This window comes from Elgaria multicarinata, chromosome 8, assembly GCF_023053635.1.
Source record: "Elgaria multicarinata webbii isolate HBS135686 ecotype San Diego chromosome 8, rElgMul1.1.pri, whole genome shotgun sequence".
In the NCBI taxonomy this organism is placed as follows: Eukaryota; Metazoa; Chordata; class Lepidosauria; order Squamata; family Anguidae; genus Elgaria; species Elgaria multicarinata.
Window position 1 is genome coordinate 30,006,568 of NC_086178.1, and position 21,410 is coordinate 30,027,977.

Consider the following 21,410-nt stretch of genomic DNA (forward strand, 5'->3'; position numbering starts at 1 on the left):
CCTAATTTCAGTACCACCAACAGAAAAAAAGCTTTGATTCTAAGAAATAATAAACACACCCACGATTCTAAGACGCACCCCGTTTTTAGAGATGTTTATATGGGAAAAAAGTGTGTCTTAGAATCGAAGAAATATGATACACACACACACACACACACACATTTTCTAAAATAAATAAATAAATAAAGGCATGATCCTATGCATGTTTAGACAGAAAAAGGTCATACAACTCCCACCATGCCCCAGCCAGCTATGCTGCCTGGGGAATGTTGGAAGTTGTAGGACTTTTTAAAATGTCTAAACATGCACAGGATTGTGCCTTAATTAGATATAGAAGCAGTTCTAGATGGGTTATATTTTTGTCTTGAAAGCTCACATTTTCTTACTAGCAAATTCAAACCAGCAATAACAGCAAGAGGTAGATAATACTGAAGCTCTTTGAGTTGTTGTGAGCTTTTGCTAATCAGCAGGCAAGCAATAAAAAAACAGTTAAACAGTTAAACAGTTGAGAGCAACCTGTGGATCAAGTTACACTTTACAGCCATGTTCCACCACAGAGTTTAAAATGTTTCAACCCACAGATTTGAATGCAAACCATGGTGCTGAGGAGGGTGGGGTGGGGGCTTTAATCCTTCCCCTTCTGTGCTATTTCCCTGACTTAAATCATCCTCCACACCAGCAAGGTGCTATTCACTGTGCAGGGGAAAACATACAGGTGCTAAACTGCTACCTCTGTGTTTCCTCTCTACCACTAATAGCAGCTTTATGGAAGGCAATTTAAGTTGAAGAAATGGCCCAGGAAAAAGGTCTAACTTCTAGGATGGCCCGGTGTCCTGCTTGACAGAGGACAGTCATGTATTTGAAGGTGTCCTCTGTTGGATGAGTTGTCCAGTCCAAGTCTGGTTTAAAGTCAAAGGAGCAGAAGAAGGGGAGAGCAGGAGGAAAGAGCCTTGAAGTTGCCCATCCACAGTTAGCACCTGGACAGCAGCAGACTGAGTAGGCACACAGGTCTTCCCCATTATGGTGAGATGTCATCTCTTTCTACTTGAATAAGTTTTTATTTCTCAATTTGCACCTAGACAAACAAATTTGCTTATGCAAATGTTAAGGGTGACCATTCTCATCCTCTTTTTTGGTGGTGCATTTCCTCTTTATGGATGATTTGTAAGTGGCCACCCTACTGACTCCCCTCCCCTACTGACTCTGAAACCTTGGCTCTGCCTACCATTAGCTGCTCTGCCCCACCAGGCCCATCAGCCACTACTGATCTGAAGGGCTCTCAAACAGAAGATGGAGCAGACCATTTCCCATGTGTGGAAATGGCAGGGAGGTAGATTTTGGGTAAACATTATGAGAAACTCTTAATAGTAAGAGACTGCCTCAGGAGTGATAAGCTCTCTTTGGTTGGAGGTATTTAAGCAGCTACCAGGCAGGGATGCAGTAGTTGCATCCTGCATTGTAGATTCTTCACTATGCACAGGGTTGGACTAGATGATCTCCAAGATCCCTTCCTACTCTGCAATTCTACGTGTTGTTTAATCTTTAGTGTTCATGTACATCAGTGGGGTCTGGTGGCTCCAATTTTGGTGGGGCTGTGAATCCACTCTGGGTTTCAGTCAGAACCAGCCAGACTCTAGTCTATAAGGAGCTATCCAAGGTGCTGAACCTATTTCAGGAATATGGTTCATCACCTTGGATAGCTCCTTGAGAATTCTGGCTGGTTCTGACTGAAATCCAGAATGGATGTTCAGCCCCACCGAAATAGGAGTCACCCAGCCTCCACTGATGTACATACTCTGCCGATCCAGGGCATCCCTTTCCTACTCTGAGACTTAATTTCTAGGGACTTTGGGAAAGAAGCACAACCTTGACTGACCCTGAGAAATAGGGGCAGTTGAGTCCTTAACCCCCGTTGTGACATGTAATGCAGATGCTGTAGAAAATGGGTAAACAAAAGTGTCAATTACACAATAGAAAATAAGAGCTTGCCCAGGCGTTCGCCTCCACCGTGCCAGTGAATCATAGCAACAACGCTTTCTGCACGACACTCTGATCACATGAGCTGTCACACAGTAAAAGCATTTGCAAAAGACAGTGGTGCAAGGGGTGTAATTATCACAAACACCGTCTTGAGTTCTTTGTGTTCTCTTCTGTCTCTTCCAAATATTTGGGGGGGGGGGAATAACTTCCCACAGCTGCTTGCCCCCCCCCATCAGTCTAGGACATGAACAAAGAGGCGTGGTCCCCATTAGACTTACTTTCCCCAGAAACAGTCTTACACCACCCCCACCATCCACACAATGGCCCTATTTCATCTACAAACCTCTCATAGATGCTCCCAGGGAGCCCTGAGCTCCCTCAGTTCGCCTCATGAGTCATGAGGCTGGGCATAATGAGATGGAAGGTGGGCGGATTCTTGAGGCGTGACAATAAGACAAGCCTTGAAGAATCAAGGGTAAAGGTTTGAGAATCATCAAAAGCATGTGGATAAGAAACAACAACAACAACCACCCTCAAAATTAAGGATGTGGCTTTTTCTGAAGTAATAAAAACTAAATAGTCAAAGCGAGTAAACTAAAGTCCTTGGGGAGGGGGAATTAATTTTCAGAAACTGGAGAAAGGGAAAAGTGATTATGAACCTAAGAGATCCCTATGATGCTTAAGACGCAGAGCAGGGGTGAGAAAAGTGCCACCCTCCAGCCATTGCTGGAGAGCAATTCCCATTAGCCCTAGCCAGCATGGCCAATGGTGAGGGATCATGGGAATTGCAGTCCAACGTTTGGAGGGCCACACATCCCCCATCCCTGATGCACAGAACTTTGCAGGTTCTTTAGTGCTCTGTAGAAGTTTTGGACTACAACCCCCATCATCCATGGCCATAGCCCCAGGCTGGCTGGGGCTGATGGGAGTTGTAGTCCACAACATCTGCAGGGTGCCAGTTTGAGGAATGCTGATCTGTAGGATCCTGTGGCGTGCATTAAATCAGAAGACAAGGGCACAACCCACCCACCCCAATCTCCTCTGCAAGTCCAGGCGAAGTGCTTCTCTTTTGCAACCCCTCTATTAATTTTGAAAGGGGAAGAGACCATGAAAAGTTATGGTTGAGGAGGTTATGGTTTGGGAAATTTATGGCATGGGGGAATGAGGTGGCATTGCGGTTGCCTGCAAAATGAGAAGCTGCCACTATTTCATTTCAATGCGCTTCCTGTTAGATGGTGCCATAGACTCTATGGCATAAAGGAAGCCATTTCCAGTTTTCTATTCATGATGAAGGGACAATTTATTTATTTATCTGTTACATTTATATCCTGCCTTTTCCTCCAAGGAGCCCAAGGTGGCATACATGTCCTCCTCTCCATTTTATCCTCACAACAACCCTGTGAGGTAGATTAGGCTGAGAATCAGTGACAGGCCCAACATCACCCAGTGGTCTTTATGGTCAAGTGGGGACTAGAACCCAGATCACCTGAATCTTAGTCCAACACCACACTGGTTCACATAGGCCTGCTCAGAGATACAGATATATTTTTTGCCATTTCCTATCCACGAGGCAGGATGCTTCTGCACAGCAAATCTCCTTGTTGTCCCTGTTATCTGCAACATGGCTGCTCAGGATTGCACAGGCACCTTCCATGCTCATGACTGATGCCTCCATGAATCTCTGATACCAGTAGTGATATTCACATGAATGCAGCCTAGCAAACGGATCATCCATCTGTAGGGTTTTGTTTAAAATTCACCTTTAGATCGAAGAGCAAAACATACGTAGGGATGAGTGATGTTCAGGATGACTAGGATTCTCCAAACATCGTCTTGCCACTCATCTCATGCGTGATTCCCGGTCGTGTTTGTAATCTCTGCTTGCTTTGTGCAAATGGCAGCTTTGCACAAATCGAGCAGCAATCAAATGAGAGATTTGCACAAATCTCCCAGACTTCATACAAATCTCCCAAAATTTGCACAAATTTCATCATCTGTGGATTTCTCTCTCTCCATAGACTAAAGCAGGGGTGAATTAGTTTACTGGGGATACTAGAAACTATCATCCAACAACATCTGGGGGACCAAAGGTTCCCCACCCTTGGCCTATTGTCAGAAAGTGGCCTCCTCAAACAAGGTAGCACAATCACCTTCCCCGCCCCCTCCAGTTTTAATGAGTGGAGGCTGGTAGCTCTGACTTTGGTGGGGCTGTGAAACTATTCTGAGTTTCATTCAGAGCCAGCCAGAACTCTAAAGGACTTATCTAAGGTACTGAACCCACATTGGGGATAGGATCCAGGACCTTGGGGAGCTCCTTTAGAGCTCTGGCTGGTTCTGATTGAAACCCAGAATAGTTTCATAGCCCCACCAAAATGGGAACCACCAACCTGCACTGGTTTTAACCAATTTCACATGAAAGCTCTCAGGTCTCTTTTTAAAGACAGAATGGCTGTAACTCAGCCCCTCACACCAGCTGAAGGATGTCACACACCTTCCATAAGCTGGGGAAAGCGATAACTCCCTCCATCAAGGAACATTAATATTCTTTTGGTAGGTCCCTGAACACCCATTAGTTGCCTGGTTAAAGCCCCATTAAGCATAATTAATAGCCAAACTCATAACAATATTGACACCAGATTTGTGGATTTTCCATGTGGGACTTCCAAACAATAGTAAGCCAAAGACTATACTAGCTTTAAAGCGACTGATATTTAATAAGCGATGTATAAACATTGACAGAGAGCCAGCAAGAGTTGGAGGTTATCCCTAAATTAATAGCATTGTTTACTCACATTGTGCACTGCCAATATTTTGGCCGCTACTCTTTACAACATAATGAATGCCCTGCAAATGCTGGCTTTGCTGCATAGCCTTTATTTAACAATGTACCTTTGCTCTTCTGCAAGTTATACGCCCACTCTGAATGCCAAGAGAAATAACAGCTTTGCAGTTTTAATCCATGTGTCGCTTAGTGGAAGAGTGCAAAAGGACTTTGACGGTATTGATGCCCTGACAAAACACTGTGAATTTACCATTGCTCCTCGCTGCCAACTGTGTGAACGCTTCATAGCTGTGCAACATGAAAGGTCTCTCTCTAGGATCTGCTGTTTGTTCAAAGGGTTCCTTTATGCTTTGTCAAAAAAAAATGACAAGCAAAGAAGTGCAGTGTTCACTTCTGGAACAGCCAATGCCGCTACTGGGAAAAGACAGGATCACTTAAGGAGGAAGAACTGAGGAGCTGTCCACAAGTGGCAAATGTATGGTATGCTTTGCTGCTGCTTCCTGACTCGTCTCATAGAACTGCAACAGTAAGAAGAGCTTTCGAGGTGGACTGTGAAGTCGGGTCATCTATACGATGCCGCTTTGCCTACTCATTAGCCGCAAACCCACAGCATTACTGCTGCAAAGTGGCTGCGATAGGGTTGCATGGAAGGGGTAAGTGTGGGCTATCCAGGAAGAAAAAAATCACAGCGCTGTTGTCAGATGGTGATAATGGGCAACAAATATTGGGGGACCAAACCCCATGAAAACCACTTTTTTCCTGGCAACTCTACGCAACACTGAAAGCCTGCAGCAGTGCAGATATTCTGCTCCAGTTCATTGAATTTATGTGATATTCCTCATAACTGCCCTTACTTTTGTTCTCCAGACTTTACTGTTGCCATGGTGGCCATTACTAGGCTTGTTTAGCCTGCCCCCTGCCTTGCATTACCACACCTAACGTGCCCTGGGATCCGCCCCTAACTAAGTCCATTTTCTTAATCTGAACTGAAGCCCCCACAATAGACAACCGTGGTGACATCAGAGCAATGGGAAAAGTTGTGGTAAAAAGACACATCGAAAAAGCGTCGTTTCACAGGGAAAAGCACAATGTGGCTGCGAAATGGCAGCTGCATCATATAAGCAATGGTGCACAACTGTGCAGCCATGATGGGTATATAGAGCATACAGACTAGCCCGTGCTCTTGTACAAAGGAACTGTCCCTGAATCTGAAATCCTACACCCATTTACCCAGGTGATTGTAAGCCCCATTAAACTTAATAGGACTTGCTTCTGAGTAGGCCTGTCTAGGATTGCATAGTCCTCCTCTCCTTGAATTAACCTTATGGGTTGCACAGAAGGCTGTTAGAAGCGCTGCCATTCTGCTGGTAATATTTCAACTCGTCTTCAGCGACTCAAGTGAAAGCACTTAGCCTTCGGCACACAGAAGCGTAAATACTTGTCACTGTAACCAAACTGGGGAGCTGCAAAAATATGTGGACTTTGCTGACAAACGTTCCTCCTCAATCATCTGCTCTCAGATGTCTATTTGTTATCTCTCCGGAGGATTAATGGGATGAGTCACGGAGGACTTGCACGTCAGTGTATAACAAGGTTTCGCAACCGCCCATACATCTGTCAATGCAAAGCAGGGAGACAGACTTCAGAAAGGGGCTGTAACCTTGGGGTTTGGGGTTGGAGAAGTGTGCATGTGGTAGCCCAATGCTGTTTGAGTATATCAAAAGAGTACTTTTCCTCAGGGACAGTCATGCATATCTTTATGCACAAGTTATGTTGCCTGAGCTGTATGCTATATTTGGGTTGTCACCTGATTGAAGAAATCTTAGTTGATTAGTCATATTTCTTTGGCTTTATATGATACACACATTTGTGGCAGCAACATCATCTTAGAAAAGGCATAGGGACATAAGAACCGTGCTGGATCAGACCAAAGGCCTTTCTAGTCCAGTTCCCATGGTGGAAAACCACATGCACCAATGGGAAGCTCACAAGCAGGATGTGAATACAATAGCAGTCTCTTGGTTGTATGTTATGAGCGAGATTTTGTGTGAGCCATGAGTCTGCAGGAGTGCAGAAAAAAAACGCAGTGTGCTAAAATCTACTTTCTTGAGGATCTTGAGCAGTCTTCAGGTGTTTTGGACTTTAGCCAATGGTCAGGAATGCTAGAAGTCGTAGTCCAAAACATCTACCTGGAATGCACCAAGCAGAGAAGGCTGCTCTTGAATGTTCCTATGGATGTGAAAATGTGCTTGAAAGTCCTTGGACTTTGCTTGACAGGATTGCAGGAACTGAATAAGGTTGCAATCCTATACCTGGGAGTAAGTCCCTATGAACTCAATGGGACTTACTGCTTTGCAAGCATGTACAAAACCGTGCTGTAAGATTCCCAGTGGTCATATGTCAGTGTTTCAGTGCCATGAATCACTCTTTGCCCCAACTCGCAGAATGTTTGAACAAATCATGCAAATTAACAATAATATTAGAACAAATGAAGCTAATTGACAAAAATTTTAGCCACACAATTCACACACCCCTGAATTATAAGCCGCTGGCCCCGAGGAAGACCAATTGGAAACAAAACTCATTAGGTCTCCACACATCTGCTTCTTTCTAATAAAGAGTTTTATGGTCCCTGTTTGCTTTGAGGCTTTGGTGTGCCTTTTATAGTCCATAAGATGGATCCCTGCCTGCAACTAGGGCTAGATCTATATCTTGTGTCAAATCGTTATGAATGTGGAATAAAAAGCAGGATGTAACACTATGAAAGTGTTCTGGATGGGGTTGCACTCCCTTTAAAGGAGCAGGTCCATAGTTTGGGGGTGCTCCTGGATCCATCTTTGTCATTGGAGACCCAAGTGGCCTCAATGGCCCAGAGCACCCATTATCAACTTTGGTTGGTGCACCAGCTACACCCATTCCTGGGCAGGGATATTATTATTATTATTATTTATTTATTTATTTATATAGCACCATTAATGTACATGGTGCTGTACAGAGTAAAACAATAAATAGCAAGACCCTGCCGCATAGGCTTACATTCTAATAAAATCATAATAAAGCAATAAGGAGGGGAAGGGAATGCACCAAACAGGCAGTAAAAAGTCAGAACAAAATCAAGTTTTAAAAGCTTTAGGAAAAAGAAAAGTTTTTAGCTGAGCTTTAAAAGCTGCGATTGAACTTGTAGTTCTCAAATGTTCTGGAAGAGCGTTCCAGGCGTAAGGGGCAGCCGAAAAAAATGGACGAAGCTGAGCAAGGGAAGTGGAGACCCTTGGGCAGGTGAGAAACATGACATCAGAGGAGCGAAGAGCACGAGCGGGGCAATAGTGTGAGATGAGAGAGGAGAGATAGGAAGGAGCTAGACAGTGAAAAGCTTTGTAGGTCAACAGGAGAAGTTTATATTGGATTCTGAAGTGAATTAGAAGCCAATGAAGAGATTTCAGAAGTGGAGTAACATGGTCAGAGCGGCGAGCCAAGAAGATGATCTTAGCAGCAGAGTGGTGAACAGAAACCAACTGACTGATGTGAGAAGAAGGAAGGCCAGTGAGAAGAAGGTTGCAGTAGTCCAACCGAGAAATAACCAATGCATGAACAAGAGTCTTGGCAGAAGAGATAGACAAAAATGATCGAAACCTGGCAATATTATACAGGAAAAAACGACAGGATTTAGCTACTGCCTCAATATGAGGAATAAAGGAGAGCGAGGAATCAAATATAAAGCCAAGACTACGAGCTTCCTTGACTGGAGTAAGTGTAACATTATTGACAGTAAGAGAGAATGGGAGATGAGGAGAAGGTTTAGGAGGAAAAACAAGCAATTCAGTCTTTGCCATATTAAGTTTCAAGCGACGATGAAGCACGGCCATTCATGCACTGGTAACCTGACAATTAGACTACTGTAATGCACTCTTCTGTGGGGCCACCCATGTATGCGATTCGGAAGCTGCAGCTTGTGCAGAACGCAGCAGCTAAGGTGCTCACTAGCTCTGTCCACATAAAACCAGTGTTAAAAGAACTGCACTGGCTGCCTGTTAGCTACCAAGTGATGTACAAGGTTATGTTATTATCTTACAAAGCCCAGAGAGCTTCAGCTATGGGGTGGTATATAAATGTAATAAAGAAATAAATAAATATAAATAAACAACTTGGGACCAGGATAGCTAGCAGACCGCCTTCCCTTATATACACCCAGGTGACATTTACAGTCTTCAGAGGAGGCCCTGCTCGTCATCTCAACACGAAAAGAATATCGCCACGAAGAACCTCGATGGCGGCCTTCTCTGTAGCGGCACCCACCCTCTGGAAAACCCTCCGTCATGTGGGTTGTGAGGCGGAAAATGTAATAACTTTTAAATGCCTCTTTAAAACATATCTTTTTAAACAAGCCTTCCCTGGGCTGTAATTTATTCTGGTTTCATGTGATTTTAAACTTTTAATCTGGATTTTATGGTTTAAGTTGTAAACTGCGCAGAGATCTTAGGCTGTTGGGCAGTATAAATATGTAATAAATAAGTATATGGAATGTGTAATATGCCCCAACAGTTATCAGTGCGCTTCAATCCCACTATAAAGCAGTAATGGAGATTTAGCCCCAACATTCTGCAGGTTGCCAGTACAAGTCTCTTTGTAGGCTTGAGTCCTGGCATAGAGAGAATTTTCTTTTAGGAATATTGACTAGTCCCAGAGTATGGATCAGCTTAAATGACAGCAGTGCAAGCTGATATATCTTCCTTGAAAACAGGGCAGGAACAAGAAAACGTTTCTATTCCCTTCCTTTATTATGAGGTTCAATGCGTCATCTCTTAAGGTGGCCATGTGTATTATTATTATTATTATTATTTATTTATTTATTTATATAGCACCATCAATGTACAGTGTACTATCATACAGAAGACAATCTCTGTTTTGAAAGGCTGTCAGAGGGCAGTCTGCTGTTTGCAGGCATCCTCTTTTGAAGGGCTGAGCAGCCCAAGCCTGGTTTAAAGGTAACAAATCGTTAGAGGAGAGAGCAGGAGGGGCCTTGAAGCTGCCCATCCACAGTTGGCATTGGACTGAGCAAGCACACAGGCCAGCTGGACACAGCCTTCCGCATGGTAATGTAGCATATTTCTATTTAAATCATAGTAATTCTTTCCAGCGGAGGCCGGTGGCTCCAATTGCAGTGAGGCTATAAAGCCATTCTGGGTTTCAGCCCGAACCAGCTAGAACTCTAAAGGAGCTCTCCAAAGTGCTGAACCCTAGCCCCAAATGTGTTTAGAGCTTTGGATAGCTCTTTTAGAGGTTTGGCTGGTTCTGACTGAAACCCAGAATGGATTTACAACTCCAAGAAAACTGGAGTACCAGCCTCCACTGATGATTTCTAAATTGGCATCTATGCATATAAATTAGCATAGGCACATTTTGTGCAGATCTCTGTCCTCTTTTGTCTTCTTTCTTGGCGACACGTTTCTTCTTTTTTGGCAATGTGTAAAGTAGTCACCCTATGTACTCTTCCATCGTCCCTGTAGCTATTTTATGCTTCAAAATGGCCCATAGCATATCAGTATAGAAGGGGAATGAAGGCTTTTCTCCCCTCCTAGCCCCCATCTATATGACAACAGGATTGCTCCTCATTGAATATAAACCTGAATTTTCGTAGATTCAAATCTAGGCAAAGCGCGTCACACTGCAGCAGTTATTAATGCACATATGCAAGGCTATGGAATGCTAAAGCTTTATCTGTGGAGCCCTGCAGATTCATATAGGAGGAAAACCGAGTGGGGAAAGGGATGAGGCAGCAGATGAGGATGTGAGAGGGGGAGTGAACACGTCTCCTTCCTCTCGCTGTCTGTTCCCCCCTCTTTGTTTTAATTTTAAAAGCTCTATCTGCGGACCTCAGCAGATTCATATAATTTAACAAGAAAATGGCGGGAAGGAATGAGGCAGCCAGAAGAGGATGTGATAGGTGGGAAGGTGAGAAATCAGCCAATGACTTTGTCCTGCCCTCAAAGTTACGCCCACATTTCAAAATGCAATTTAACTTCCCCAAGGACACATAACTATAATGCGGTGCAAACTCAAAGGTTGATCCAAAAGTCGTGGTAAAGCACAACTACGAATCTGTGTATTATCCGGTTAAAAACCCAGTGCTGCGGCGAATGGACGACTGCGTCATGTGTCCTAAAACGCAAATCTGTGCATTTAGGTTGGGGTAAATAAGCCGTATAGACATCCCTCGAGTCAAAGCAGTGAAAAACCCTTTGGGTAGTGCAGGATTTTGTCCACTCTTGCAGTGTGTGTGTGTGTGTGTGTGTCTGTGTGTGTGTGAGAGAGAGAGAGGGGGGGGATGGATGGGAGGGGTGGAATCAGAGGATATTGCCTGCCCTTTAAGCTATGCTGCCTTGAATCTTTGATGAGGCATGTTTTTGAACTTTGTATTAAGAAAATTGGGCATTCTCAATCCCAAGGCACAAGCCTACATGGATGGGAAATGCATGAAAAGCAGGAAATGGATGTCCTTGAACTATCATGGACAAAATAAACAAAGCACAATGTTAACAGCTGGAAGAGAGGAGTGTTGGTGCACACATGCGGGCTGGCAAAAGCTAGCTCCAGTCAACAAAAGAAAAGGCAAGGACAATAGCCACACCAGCAACTATTTTTATTGCCTTTGGCTCACTATGGTCTGGTTTGCACAATGTGCTCACCATGGGTTGTTTAATCTCAAATGAGCTGTGGTGTGTTCCAGGCACCATTTTGAATATACAACTTCCAATTGGGGCAATTGGAGGATTGCTGTGCTGTACAAACCTGGCCATTGTGGGTTATTTGAAGATTAAACAACCCTCAAATAACCCATAGTTTATAGTAGGGTTATGTGAGGGTTGTTTAACACTCAAATAATCCATGGTGGCTGGGTTCAGATGACACAGCAACCCCCCCAAATTGCTCCAATCAGGGGTTACATATTTAAAATGCCACCCAGCATGCACCATAGCTCATCAGGTTTTAAACAACTCATGGTGAGTCCAGCATTTCTGGTGAATCAGATCAACTTCTGGGCCAACTCCATGGTTCTTGTTTCAATTCAAACAACCAAGAAGAACAGAAATTCAGAAAGCTGCCCGTACAAAATTGCCAAATATGTAAATGTTGTAAGAATGACCTGTGTATATGCAAATATGGTTGTACATGCTATGACTGTAAAGTTCAGTGACTTAAATCCCACTGAGTTCAATTATTTTTATACTTATTACAGGACTTCAAACAACCTTAAATATGTGCAAGATTGCAGGCCTGTTTTATTTTTCTCTTCATTACAACTGACTGGGCAAAAAGGTCACGTCTCCCTCCAGGATACAAGACATGTTATGCTCTGTGACCTCATCAACTGCTGGCAAATTTGCACTAGTCTCCGTCTCCAGCAAAAGTGCTCGACTTTAAAACCGTGGGGCATAGTCAGTGAGCATCACATCAAAGCAGCCTTTCAGAAACTGATATCAGTGTTTATTCCAATTTACACTAAAGGGCTGTATCATGCTTTCCAATTTCTTACTTTGAGATTAATGTACACAGAGATTAATCTACATCTAGGAAAAATTGTGCCTGGTCTGTGTATTCAAAGCAGAAACAACAACAAACATGCCGCAAAGTATATGATACAGTAAACACAGTAAAAACAACAAAGGGCTCATTTACACCAAGCAGGATATTCCACTATGAAAGCGGTATGGAAGCGGTATATAAAAGGCAGGAGCCACACTACTGCTTTATAGTGGTACTGAAGTGGGCCCATGACACATCTACACCAAGCAGGGTATAGCACTATGAAAGTGGTATGAAAGTGGTATATGGCATGTGTCAATGGGCCCCAACAGTGCCTTGTCAGTGCTTTTCAATACCACTATAAAGCAGCAGTGTGGCTCCTGCATTTTATATACTGCTTTCATACCACGTTCATAGTGGAATATCTGCTTGGAGTAGATGAGCCCAAAGAGTCTTGTGGCACCTTAGGGAACAATCCTATGCATGTTCAGACAGAAAAAAGTCCTACAACTACCAGCATGGCCCAGGCATTATGGCTGGCTGGGGAATTCTGGGAGTTGTAGATTATTTTTTTCCTGTCTAAACATGCATAGAATTGTGCCTAAAAACTGCCACATTTATTCTGTCATAAGCTTATGTGGACACTCTCTACTTTATCAAATGATGGTGTGTTAACCTCAAACTGTCAGATCTGTATACACACGCAGGGTGGGGAATGTAAAGTGTGTTAGCACTTCATGAATCTGATGAGGTGGGGAATGTCAATGAAAATAAGTCACAATGAAGTCTTTAATGTGCCACAAGACTTTTTGTTGTTTTTGCTGTAACAGAGTAACATGGCTACTCTGTTACACAGTGTTTCCTAAACAGAGATTAATCTCCGTTTAAGTAAGGTGACCATATGGAAAGAGGTCAGGGCTCCAGTATCTTTAATGCTTGTATAGAAAAGGGAATTTCAGTAGGTGTCATTTGTATGCCTGTAGCACCTGGTGAAATTCTCTCTTTATCACAACAGTTAAAGCTGCAGGAGCCCTGCCCTGTTTACCAGATGCAAAAGAGGGTAGGGCTCCTGCAGCTTTAACTGCTGTGATGAAGAGGGAATTTCACCAGGTGTTGCATGCATACAAATGACACCTGCTGAAATTCCCTTTTCTATATGATTGTTAAAGATATAGGAGCCCTGTCCTCCTTTCCATATGGTCACCCCACATTAAAGAAACGATAATGCATAAAGTGGTTATAGGAAGTAAATATTCCTACTGGCTTCTGAAAATATCTATGAAATCACAGTAGCTTGGCATGGTATTACTGCAGTAATAGCTAGAAAATATGAGCTTTTGCTTACAAGCTTTTGGTTTTGCCAAGAGGTTATTTAGGTACAATGAAGGGGCTGTTAGTGGAAGGAACACTTACAGTCACTCAGTCATATGCACACCAAAGTCCAGGTAGCCATTTTAAATGCACAGTATTGTCTACTAATTTTTGGCCCCTGGCATTTAAAAATACGGTATATGCCATCCTTCAATGCATATTTGGCTTGAGATGAATCAAGCTGGCTTAGACCAATCATTCCTCTAGGTCAGTATACTACCTTCCAATAGCAGCCAGCCATGTGCTAATGTATTTGTATACATGCAAATTTACAAATAATGGTGATGATTTAAATAGAAATGCAATGTGTCTCACCATAGTGAGGAAGACTTCGACCAGGCCCCCATCTTGATGGCGCTGCTTTGGCGCTGCGAGGTGCCTGGCTCCCACACTTGCGTTCCTTCTCGGCATCTACATGGGAAGGAACGCAAGTGCGAACTTTCCCCGCGATGCTGAGCACTGGGAGGGATGGGGCAGGAATGAGGCAGCTAGAGGAGAACAAGGAGAGGGACACAGGGCGCCCGACCCACCTCTCCTGCCTCTGGCTGCCTGTTCCTTTCTCTCCCCGCCATTTTTAATTTTAATTTTATTTTTTATTATCTGTATCTGTGCAGCTGCAGATAATAAAATGTTTAAAAGGGGGGGAGGAATGGGCCCCATTCCTCTCCCCCACCCTGTTTTTTATTTTTAAAGAGGAGCGGGGCTCGTTCCGTTCCTCTCCTCCCCCCGTTTTTAAAAAAATATTATTTACCACGGGGCACAGGGCTCGCCTGAATTCCCAGAGGTCCGCCCCTTCCCTGTCCAGCCTATGGCGACCAATGAAGGGGCGCCATAGGCTGTGGCAAGCCTCCACTGCCAAAAAAGTCGGGGTAAGTGCCCGACCTTTTTTCAGCGGAGTTTCTGGGGTTTGCCCCCAGATAGCTTCACAATGACAGCTGAGTCATGTAGATGACCTGCTGCACTGCGATTCCACCCTGGGGCAATCCGTTCATGTATACATGCCCCACTGCCCCCAGGTGACCTGGGTGTCTCTTTGGTTTGCTGACTCTTGGTGTTAATTCTCGGTGGGCAACTTCAAGGCCCCTGCTCTCCCTTCACAGGGTTCAAATAGAGGACTGTCCTGTTTGGACACATGCCCACTCTACGTAAAGATCAACAGATCCTTAACATTCAGCTGGAGCCCTTGGGGCTAAGGAATTAGTCAAAAGATAGCAAAGGAAAGAGAAGTTGGCTAAATCCAACTCCCCACCCCACCCGTTTATAATGGAAACATTTCTTGGGTGGGGAGAGACAACGCAGGGAGCCAGCTATAAGTTGGTGTCTGCATCATATACATGACACAGTGCTACTGTGCAGCCACTACGGGGTATATAGGGCATATAGACAGCCCCTAGATGCTATGGGGGATTGAAGAATGGAAGGCACACTATCTCTGTAATGTCTAGTTTCAACCTCAGTGTCTGTCTGTGGCCTGTATGCAGACTTGAAGCTGCAAAGAAGTGCTGATATCAACTTCAAACCCATAAGCCAATTTAAATTTGTTTGACTAAATCAAGGAAAAGAAATATTTACACACGGGAAGAGAACACTGTCAAAGCTGCTTAGGGATACTTATAATCATGGCCCTGGGGTTATATACATTCACATCCTTCCTCAGCGCGGAGCACACATACACACCCACTTACAGCGAGCGGAAATATTAAACACCCTGAAGATTCAAGATTGAGATGTTCCTCGTATCATTTCCCCTCACAGAATACTTGAGGAGAATCATTTTTATATCTGGCCATGATCAGTATACGAGCCAGGGTCAATCAAGCAAAAAGGTTTTTATTAGATTTGTTGCTAACCTTCCATCGGGGTGTTATTGTCTGGTCGATTTGCAAAGACGACGTCCACATACTCCAGCTGCAGTCTCTGGAGAGAGGCTTTCAATCCTAGAAGGGAAATCAGAGAGCATTAGAAAGAGTCAAAGTGAGGTGTGAGGCACATGACAGGGAATTTGAATGGCTCAGGAATATCGCTGGGCTAAACCCTCTTTAAGTGTACAGCAGAGAGAGGGTGAAGTTAGGCTGTCTATTTAAAAGAATCAAAGTGTGGATTTATGCAGAATTTGTGGCCCTTCACAAGGTTTCTTTGGGTTTAATTACACTGAAATTTGGATTGGACCAGACAAGCATTTATCCGCTGTATCCTAGCGTGCCTATCAAAACATAGCCACAGGGGACAGAGTTCAGAGCACAGATTTAGTTTCGGACTACCTCTTATCAAAATATTATCAGAGGGATTTTTAAAATATTTTTTGCATACCTCCTACCTCCCGTAGTTTGCTGCATTGGTATTGTTCCACATAATTAAGCCCTGCCACTCAGGCAGCCATTAGAATTGGAAATCAGAAAGGGTGAATCATAGCAGTCTGATATATATTTATGATTCCAACTTGATACAATCCTGAGCAAAACAGATACCCACCAAGTATTTCTAGAGCATCCTTCCCCGATTTTGTGCCTTCCAGATGCATTGGACTACAACACCTATCATCCCCAGGCAACATGGCCAATGGAGGATGCCAGGTTGGGGAAAGACGCCCTGGAGATTCATCCAGATAGATCAATGTCAGTGGGGGACATTTCTAAAGTTTGCCCCCTTCTCCAGACCCCAGTTTGGATGATCAGGTTCTGCCTTAATTAATATGTTTGCTGGAGTGGAATTCAAAATGTGGAATCTATTTTCCTTCCAGAGCTAATGGTTTGGAATTTTGTAAGCTGGGAAAGGATTCCTGATCGTTTTGTCTTTCCCCAGTAAAAACACACACCAACAGTACATTTTTTAAAAATGAAAAGGAACTCTCCTCACTCGAGGCATCTGAAATATTTTATTTTAATATGTGCAATTTTTTTTATAAGGAAAAACTTTTGAAACCTGGAAATGGGATTTTTTTGCTGAATGTATGTAAGGTACTTTGAATACTATAAAGCACTTTATATTATTATTACTACTACTACTACTACTACTACTACTACTACATACCTTCAATAATGTGTTTTCTTGAAAGTCCTCTTTCTGTTTCAGCCCTGCAAAGAAAAAGGTGTACATATTTTTTCATAATTTAGCAATACTCTTGTTCAAAGCAAGCAAGTGGATATATTGGACATATATCCAAAACCAATAGCACTTCTTGGTATATCAATATGCTTCCTTCCTTCCTTCCTTCTTTTTTAAAAATGCTCATTTTGGCTTTAGCAATAATTTACTACTACAAAATAAAAGGTTAGCTTACACTTAATGATCAGGTTTTCAGAATTCAAAGTTAGTCAGTTGCATTGTTATTGTTATTGTTTATTCGTTCAGTCGCTTCCGACTCTTCGTGACTTCATGGACCAGCCGAATTGACAGGTGGAGGAAAAAATCTTGACTAAATAAATAAATATCACAACTAGAAATAAATAATGGTGATGCTCTTTGGTTCAGCTCTTGGGGAGGGAAGGAGATAGGGGGATGGGACTGAATCTAGTCCACCCCTCCTCAAAGGGTTAATTTTTTAAAAGGGCTACGTCTGCTCACAACCCTGGCTGCTGGGTTGGGCTGAGGAAGCCTGTAGGCAATACTTTGTTGCATGTGTGAATCACCATCTATAGGTAGGATTTCATATATATGGTGCCTAACCCAGGGGTGCAGAATCCCTTTTTAGGGTTGTCGTGAGCGCCCGATTGAGTCCTAGAGCCCAATGGACACCCCCCCACACACACCTGTTCCCGCCCCCCTGGACCCAGTCCATTAGAGGATTTGCGCCTTTACCCTTGCATCAGTGAAGCTTTTAAGGCCTCCACTGGCACAGAGGGGGGACCGAATTCCATTTCGGAAAAACTTGGGGGGGGCACATTCCAGCAGTAGGCGGAGCTGAAGGCAAATAGGGTGTGGCCAAAAGCAAAAGAGACCCCAAACACCAGCATGGTGTAGCTTAAAGCACTGGCTACCATTAACTAACCCTTAGGGGAGACATTCCAGCCTTTTAGAATTTGGGAAGCACTTGCAGAAAACTACAAAATGGTTGAGAGAAAGGTGTGTGTGATCATTTGGGGAACTGTTGGGGGGCACACTGGGACCCTGGGCCTGCGATTCCCCACTCCATAAAGCTGGATTGGGATAGCTGTGTCTCTAATTCAACCTTCCATCTAGATGTGTTGGAGTACAACTCCCATCTTCTCCAGCCATAATGACCAATGGATGATGGGAGTTGTAGTATGGAGGCGCAGAGAGCTTCAGCTATGAAGCGGTATAAAAAATGTAATAAAACCATCAAACAAATAAACAAACCATCTGGAGAGAACCTTGTTGGGAAGGCTGATCTGACATACAGCTTAAGGCTGCAATCCTATACCCACTTACCTGGGAGTAAAAGAATTGCCCTATAATTCCATGTTCACCCTCTTCCCTTCTACAAAAGAGCACATGTTCCATACACAGTGTTTCTTCTCTTTCATCTTTATTGCCAGTGATGACAATGTTCTGTTGTGTCTGATGAGTTCAGTAACGAGGGTTTTCTGAAACTCCTCTCATTTTTTTTAAATTTGTGGAAAGTTAAATTGGAACCATGGTTTCAAATGGGGATACGGTCTGACAAACAACTGAACAGGAGGATTTCAAAGACGCCTGTGTTCAAAGCTACATTTTAGCTTGCTTCATCAGAAGAACAATCTCCAGACTTAATTAGCGATATTCCTATGTATCAAAGAGACCCCTTCCCCCTCTACATAGCCAGGGGGTGCTATGAAACGAGCCGGGGAGGAAAAGAGGACAATGGTTATCCTATTTTTTTCAGGCAGGTCGCCAGTTCCCCAAATCTCCACTCAAAAAATGCAACCTATTTGAGCGGCTTATTAGCATGCACGTCAGAAGAGTTTCCCTTGGCTTTTAGTTTGGTTTTGTGCTCATTTTCTCCCCCAGCACGAATGCTGCAGCTCAAAGAGGAACCGTCTCATTTGTGGATTGCGCTCCAAGCAGAAATATATTTTGGGTTATTGTTGCTTTGCCAGATGCCTACAGGCTGTGTGAGCACCAGAGGCAGAGAGTGGGCATGTGACTTCCTTTTGCTTATGCCTACCAAGCCTACACCAAGGGCTCCCTCCTCTTTCCCCCATTTATCGGTAACTGGGTGACATTTGCCCCCTGTTCTATCCTCTTCTGACAGTGCTGCCCGTGGATGGAAGGCAAGAGAGGTGACAGAAGGAAATATAGCCCTTCCTGTTTCCTTCTTTTAGGGTTTTAGAGATGCTCAGAGAAAGGGGGATCTGGGGTAATTTGCCCCAGGCCCCTGCAGAACAAGTCCCACACCTGCAGATTTGTACACACTCACATGGGTCCTTGTAGAAGGCAGCATGAGGGCCCCCAATATCACACCTGCTTGAGGCCCTATAAATCCTCTTTGAGGCTCTGGAGATCTCTACTTGGACTCATTTCACTGTGACCCCCTCCTCCATCAACCTGCTCAAGTATTAAGATGGCCTCGGAACCTCTTTTCTGGGTCCCACTGCCATCGGAGGAGAGGTAGGTGGGGACCAGATGTAGGGCTTTTTCTGTGGTAGCACCCTGGATTTGGAACAATCTTCCACAGAGAGGTTTGCCTGGTGCTGAATTTGTTGCCTTTTTGACATAAGGTGAAACCCTTTTTTCCCCCCTTGGTCTTTTAGAACTCATGGTTAATTGTTATCAGTTTTTTTACTTACTGTTGCATTATTATTATTATTATTATTATTATTATTATTATTAATTAATTATTATTATTATTATTTCTATACCACCCCATAGCTGAAGCTGTCTGGGCAGTTTACAAAGATTAAAACGTTGAACATTAAAAATCGATATATAAAATTTAAAAGCATAAAAACATAAAAAAAAAACCAGCAACAGACAAGGACAAGGACAATATATATTTAAAACAACTGTGAACTCTCAACTAGGTCTAAATATTATTATTATTATTATTATTATTATTATTATTTATATAGCACCATCAATGTACATGGTGCTGTACAGAGTAAAACAGAAAATCGCAAGACCCTGCCGCATAGGCTGGGGTCAATTAAAAAACTCAGCATATTAACATATGCTGTTAAATGCTATTAAATGCCTGGGAGAAAAGAAAAGTCTTGACCTGGCACTAAAAAGAAAGCAATGTTGGCGCCAGGTGGGCCTTGTTGGGGAGATCATTCCAAAATTGGGGGGCCACCACTGAGAAGGCCTTCTTCCTTGTTGCCATCCTCCGAGCTTCCCTCGGAGTAGGCACCCAGAGAGGACCTTAGATATTGAGCATAGTGCATGGGTAGGTTCATGTCAGGAGAGGTGTTCTGTCAAGTATTGTGGTCCCAAGCTGTGTAAGGCTTTATAGGTTAAAACCAGCACCTTGAATCATGCTCAGAAACATACAGGCAGCCATTGCAAGCGGGCCAAAGTCGGTCTTATATGTTGAACCTCTTGGTCCTCATTATTAATCTGTCTGCCACATTCACATTTTGTACAAGTTGCAGTTTCTGAACCGTCTTCAAAGGCAGCCCCACATAGAGTGCATTACAGTAATCTAACTTGGAGACTACCTGAGCATAGACAACTGAAGCCAGGTTATCCTTGTCCAGATAGGGGCATAGCTGGGCCACCAACTGAAGTTGGTAGAAAGCAGTCTGTGACACCGAGGCCACCTGAGGATGGTTCTAGGAGAATCCCCAACCTACAAACCTGCTCTTTCAGAGGGAGTGTAACCCCATCCAGAACAGGTTGAACACCCTCCATCCGGTCAGGAGAACCACCCATTAACAGCATCTCAGTCTTGTCTGGATCATCTCAGTCTCGTCTGTATTATCATTATGTATCAGAAACCACTCTGGAATCTTCATGTTGAAGAGCGGAAAAGGATATCAATTGCTTAAATATATAGGGTGAAATTCAACGAGTGGCCCTCCACCAATGGAAAGCTTCCGCTTACATTGTTGGTGCTATATAAATAAATAAATAAATAAATAAATAAATAAATAAATAAATAACAACAACTTATGGAAGGTTGGGGGACTCTCCAGAGTAGATTGAGGGGGCAGAGATTGCATTGGGAAGGAGAGAAAAGCAAAATTCCATTGCGCTATGTTGGATTTCACTCTAAGATAACACTAAAATATCACACTACGTTCTCCTCTGACTACATCGCATAAGAAGAGCTATGCTGGATCAGACCAAGGGTCCATCTAGTCCAGCCTTTAGTTCCTATAGTGACCAACCAGCTGCCAATGGGAAACCCACAAGCAGGACCTGAGTGCAACAGCACCCTCCTACCCATGTTCCCCAGTAACTGCCTCTGATACTGGAGGTAGCATTTAGATCTCAGGACTAGGAGCCATTGAAAGCCTTCTCCTTCAGGAATTTATCTAACCTCCATTTAAACCGTCCCAATTGGTGGCCATCACTATTTCTTGTGGTTGCAAATTCCATAGTTTGACTACGCAATGGGTGAAGAAGTACTTCCTTTTATCTGTCCTGAATCTCCCACCAATCAGCTTCATGAGATGACCCCTGGTTCTAGTATTATGAGAGAGGGAGGGAAATGATCCCAGAAGTTTCTACTCTGGCTCCTCCCAGTATTGTAACTTCTGTAGTCAATCCTAGCTCTGCCTTTATCCTCCAGGGCTGCCCAAAACATTTTTCTGCCTAGTATCCAAGGCCAAAACAATGATTTTGGCACTTGGGCAGAAATTTGCACAAATACCTCTCT

The 21,410-nt window shown here is 43.6% G+C and overlaps 1 protein-coding gene across 1 annotated transcript in view; it reads right to left on the minus strand.

The window, feature by feature from the left end:
• KCNAB1 (potassium voltage-gated channel subfamily A regulatory beta subunit 1) overlaps window positions 1–21,410 on the minus strand; it is a 196,397-nt gene that overhangs the window by 29,197 nt on the left and 145,790 nt on the right. Inside the window, exons 7-8 of the mRNA XM_063131470.1 lie at window positions 16,685–16,728; window positions 15,505–15,591 (exon numbers count right to left, since the gene is read on the minus strand). Of these exons, the coding sequence (XP_062987540.1) occupies window positions 15,505–15,591; window positions 16,685–16,728 (131 nt within the window). The remainder of the gene's footprint in view (window positions 1–15,504; window positions 15,592–16,684; window positions 16,729–21,410) is intronic.